Genomic DNA, 3437 nt, shown 5'->3' with positions numbered 1-3437 from the left:
AGGTATCGATCGACGCAGCGATAGCCCTGTCGATCAATATTTTGAAAGGTGTATCGATCGATATTCATTAAGAATAATCGATCGACACTTTCTCGTGATTAACATACGAGAGTTGAAATCCAAGATCCAGATTAGATAATCTGATTGATTATATTTAAAGTTTGAATTCAAGAATGATTAACATCAATAAACCCCTAAAAACCCAAATTGAGTTTTACTTATCATACCTGAGAATATACCTAAATCTAGCTATTTCTCCCAACTGTTAACAACCCCAAAACAAATCAATCGAGCAATACACTTGCTCACCACTCCATTAACTGCTTTAAAACTTATAAACCATTTAATCTAGATTTATTCCAAAACCATAATCTATTGTGTAATCCTAGAGCCTCTGTGGATTCGATCCCTAAGTACTACATCCGAACCTCTTATTTGAGAGAGTAATTCACTCCTTAAGGTAATTTGAGTGATATCAAATTTGGCACCGTTGTCGGGGACTCTTTCTTATTACCATTAGATTAAGTTTAGAATTTAATTTAGATTTTGGTACTAAATTTACTAAAAGTTTTCTCTCATTTCATTTTGACACAGGAGCTTCAAGATGGAAGACATAGATTTCGGCCGGGCATCGATCGACAACATTGCAACAACATCGAGCGACGAGTCGACAGAAAAATCGGTCGATACCGCACATCAAACATCGATCGACGACACCTCGCCGGAAGCAGGTAAGTTTTCTCTTACCTATAATTCTAATGAGGGAATAGTCCTAGGAGAACCTAAAGGTCAACTAAGCAACACAAATAACCAAATCATAAATGAACAGGGGACTGCAATCCCTGTCCAAATTAATTCGATCTCAAAGAAAGATCATGAATGGAAATTGCCTTTGCAAGACTACTTAAACCCTGGCAGGACCTATTCCAATCGGTCCGCCATTAAACTACCAAAGGATGATACCAAGAAATCCGAGGATAGCCTCGAATACTTATTCATGGTACGTCAAAACCCTTTCCGTGGGACCATCTCAGAGCATTCACACGATCACATCGAGTATCTAGAAGATATGATGGATGACGAATACAATCGTTGTAAATTCTTTCCATTCTCCTTGGAAGGCGACGCCAAAAAATGGCTGAACCAACTACCAACAGGATCTTTGACCTGCTGGGAGGAGATAAGGAATACCTTCATCAATCAATTCTTCGATGAGACGCGCTACTGGGAGGTAAGGAAGAAAATCTCCACATTCCGTCAAGGTCCACGGGAATCATTCAGAAATGCATGGGATAGATTCAAGAGCTACCAACTTGAATGTCCCCATCATGGCTATTCAGAGCCACAACTCATTAATACCTTTTACGGAGGTATTAACTTGCATTACCAGATCACGCTTGACACAACCAGTGAAGGGAGTTTCAGTACCAAGAACCCTGATGAAGCAAAGCGTCTGATTAAGAATGTAGCTACGGGTAGATCCTACGAAATGATGGACGTAGAGCGAGGGGAAGGAGAGTTGACTCGATTGATGGGTTACCTTTAGCCAAAATCAAAGAATCTCTCTATTCTTTTCATTCCGTTCTTGAGGGTCAGAACCAATTTGGGATTTACCAAATTGACGATGACACCCTATCTGAATTAGAACATCAAGTAGATTTTGTAGATACCCAAACCTTGAAAAATAAGTACCCTATCCCTAACCCTGATAGCTTTAATCAAAGTTACGATGCTACTGTTGGATCGCGCCGAGGCAGAGCGAAGTTTAGGCTAAACCAAGCTTTCACTGGAAATCGCAAATTGGCCACTGACCTGAACGGAAAAATAGACAAAATGTTCAGTGAGCTAATGAGGAAATTCAACGCTTTAAGTGAACACATTAAGAGACTGGACGGTCAAGTCGCAGAAAATGCAACCGCCATCAAAAGAGAGGCTAGACGTCTCCCTGGGCGGACTGACGCGAACCCGAAACGTCCGGTTAATGCCGTATTAGTAAGAAGCGGAAAATGCCTAATTCCGAGCACAATAGAAATTAACAACGCAGAAAACGTGCTGTAGTTGAAGAAACCGGTGAAAATAGGTCACGCCCGATAATCCTCGATGATCCCAATACCGAGTCATAAACACCTCGAGAGAAAGAGCTGCCCAACACTGAGGAAGCAGCCATCGACCCCGAGGAGGAAGGAGAAGAGTTGGAAGAAAACGTGGAAATCGAACGACAAGAAAGAACCAATGCCGATCGACACGCTATAGTAAACATCGATAGACATTATGGAAACAATGTCGATCGGCGCTTGACTCCTGCTGAACCAGCCATGGAAAGAGTGTATAGGACTCTACCACCCTTCCCTCCTAACAAGACGCAGACTAAGCGAGAGTTAGATAAAGTAATCTGCAAGAAAGCATTCGACAAGATCACGTTGGAGATGCCATTGAGTGATGCCATAAGAGTATCACCTTCAATAAAAAAATATGTAAAAGACATGGTATCCAACAGCTTTCCAGCCGCAGAGCGTAGCGTCATGATGGTTTTAGAGGAAGTTAGTGCAATAATCCAAGGCGAAACTCCGATCAAGAGACCCGAACCGGGCAGCTTTGTTTTGGATTGCAACATACGGAATAAAAGTTTTCCTCGATCCCTTTGTGACCTAGGTTCCAGCGTGAACCTCATGCCGCACTCTGTTGCGATATCCCTAGGATACGACAAGTTCAAACCTACCAAAATAACTCTGGTTCTGGCCTATAGATCCGTTAGATTACCTGAGGGAGTGCTTGACGACGTGCCGATAAGGATTAATGACTGTCACGTCCCAACGGATTTTGTGGTGCTGAAATACCGAAATGAACAAAAGGATCCCCTCATTTTAGGTATACCGTTTCTAGCTACAGCAGGTGCGATAATTGATGTCAAGGAGGGTAGAATAAGTCTAAACATTGGAAACATTCCGATGACCTTTGACATGGATAAGCTGATAAGACGACCTTAATTGATAAACAGACTTCCTATGTGGATGATATCTGTGAATTGACTGAAGAATCTTTCATAAACCTGTGCTCAGAAGATCCCCTGGAGAAAATACTCACATCTAGTGAACGACAAACATTTAGTGTCGACAGTAGAACTGAGGAATACACACGATTAATGGACGGGAGTATGGAAATAGCGAACGTTGATGACATAGAGGATGACACTTTGGAAATCAACGTCGATCGATATTTAATGAAAGCTGTGGACCGACAACCATCCTCCTTGGAGGAATGGGATCCCGACAAAGCACCAAAAATTGAGTTAAAACAGCTACCCGCTGGACTCAAATATGCTTTTCTCTATAAAAATTCATACCCCGTAATCGTGAACGCCAACCTGACCAATGGAGAGTTAGCTTTGTTATTAAGCAAACTACACAAATATAGGAAAGTCCTCGGATACTCTCTCG

The 3437-nt window shown here is 41.9% G+C and overlaps 1 protein-coding gene across 1 annotated transcript; it reads left to right on the top strand.

Annotated features, from left to right (window-relative positions):
- The first annotated feature begins 2315 nt into the window (after positions 1-2315).
- On the top strand, positions 2316-2987 carry LOC106320463. The gene has a single exon (XM_013758834.1). The coding sequence runs from the start codon at positions 2316-2318 to the stop codon at positions 2985-2987; it is 672 nt and encodes a 223-aa protein (XP_013614288.1).
- Positions 2988-3437: the final 450 nt, after the last annotated feature.

The sequence above is a fragment of the Brassica oleracea genome, unplaced genomic scaffold (assembly GCF_000695525.1).
Source record: "Brassica oleracea var. oleracea cultivar TO1000 unplaced genomic scaffold, BOL UnpScaffold00931, whole genome shotgun sequence".
NCBI lineage: Eukaryota > Viridiplantae > Streptophyta > Magnoliopsida > Brassicales > Brassicaceae > Brassica > Brassica oleracea.
Note: the sequence above shows the minus strand (reverse complement) of the source record. Positions and strands in the feature narration are given on the sequence as shown.

What these genes read in the sequence shown, in the direction of transcription:
- LOC106320463 (XM_013758834.1), top strand. Translation starts at nt 2,316, where the DNA reads ATGGAAAGAGTGTATAGGACTCTACCACCCTTCCCTCCTAACAAGACG.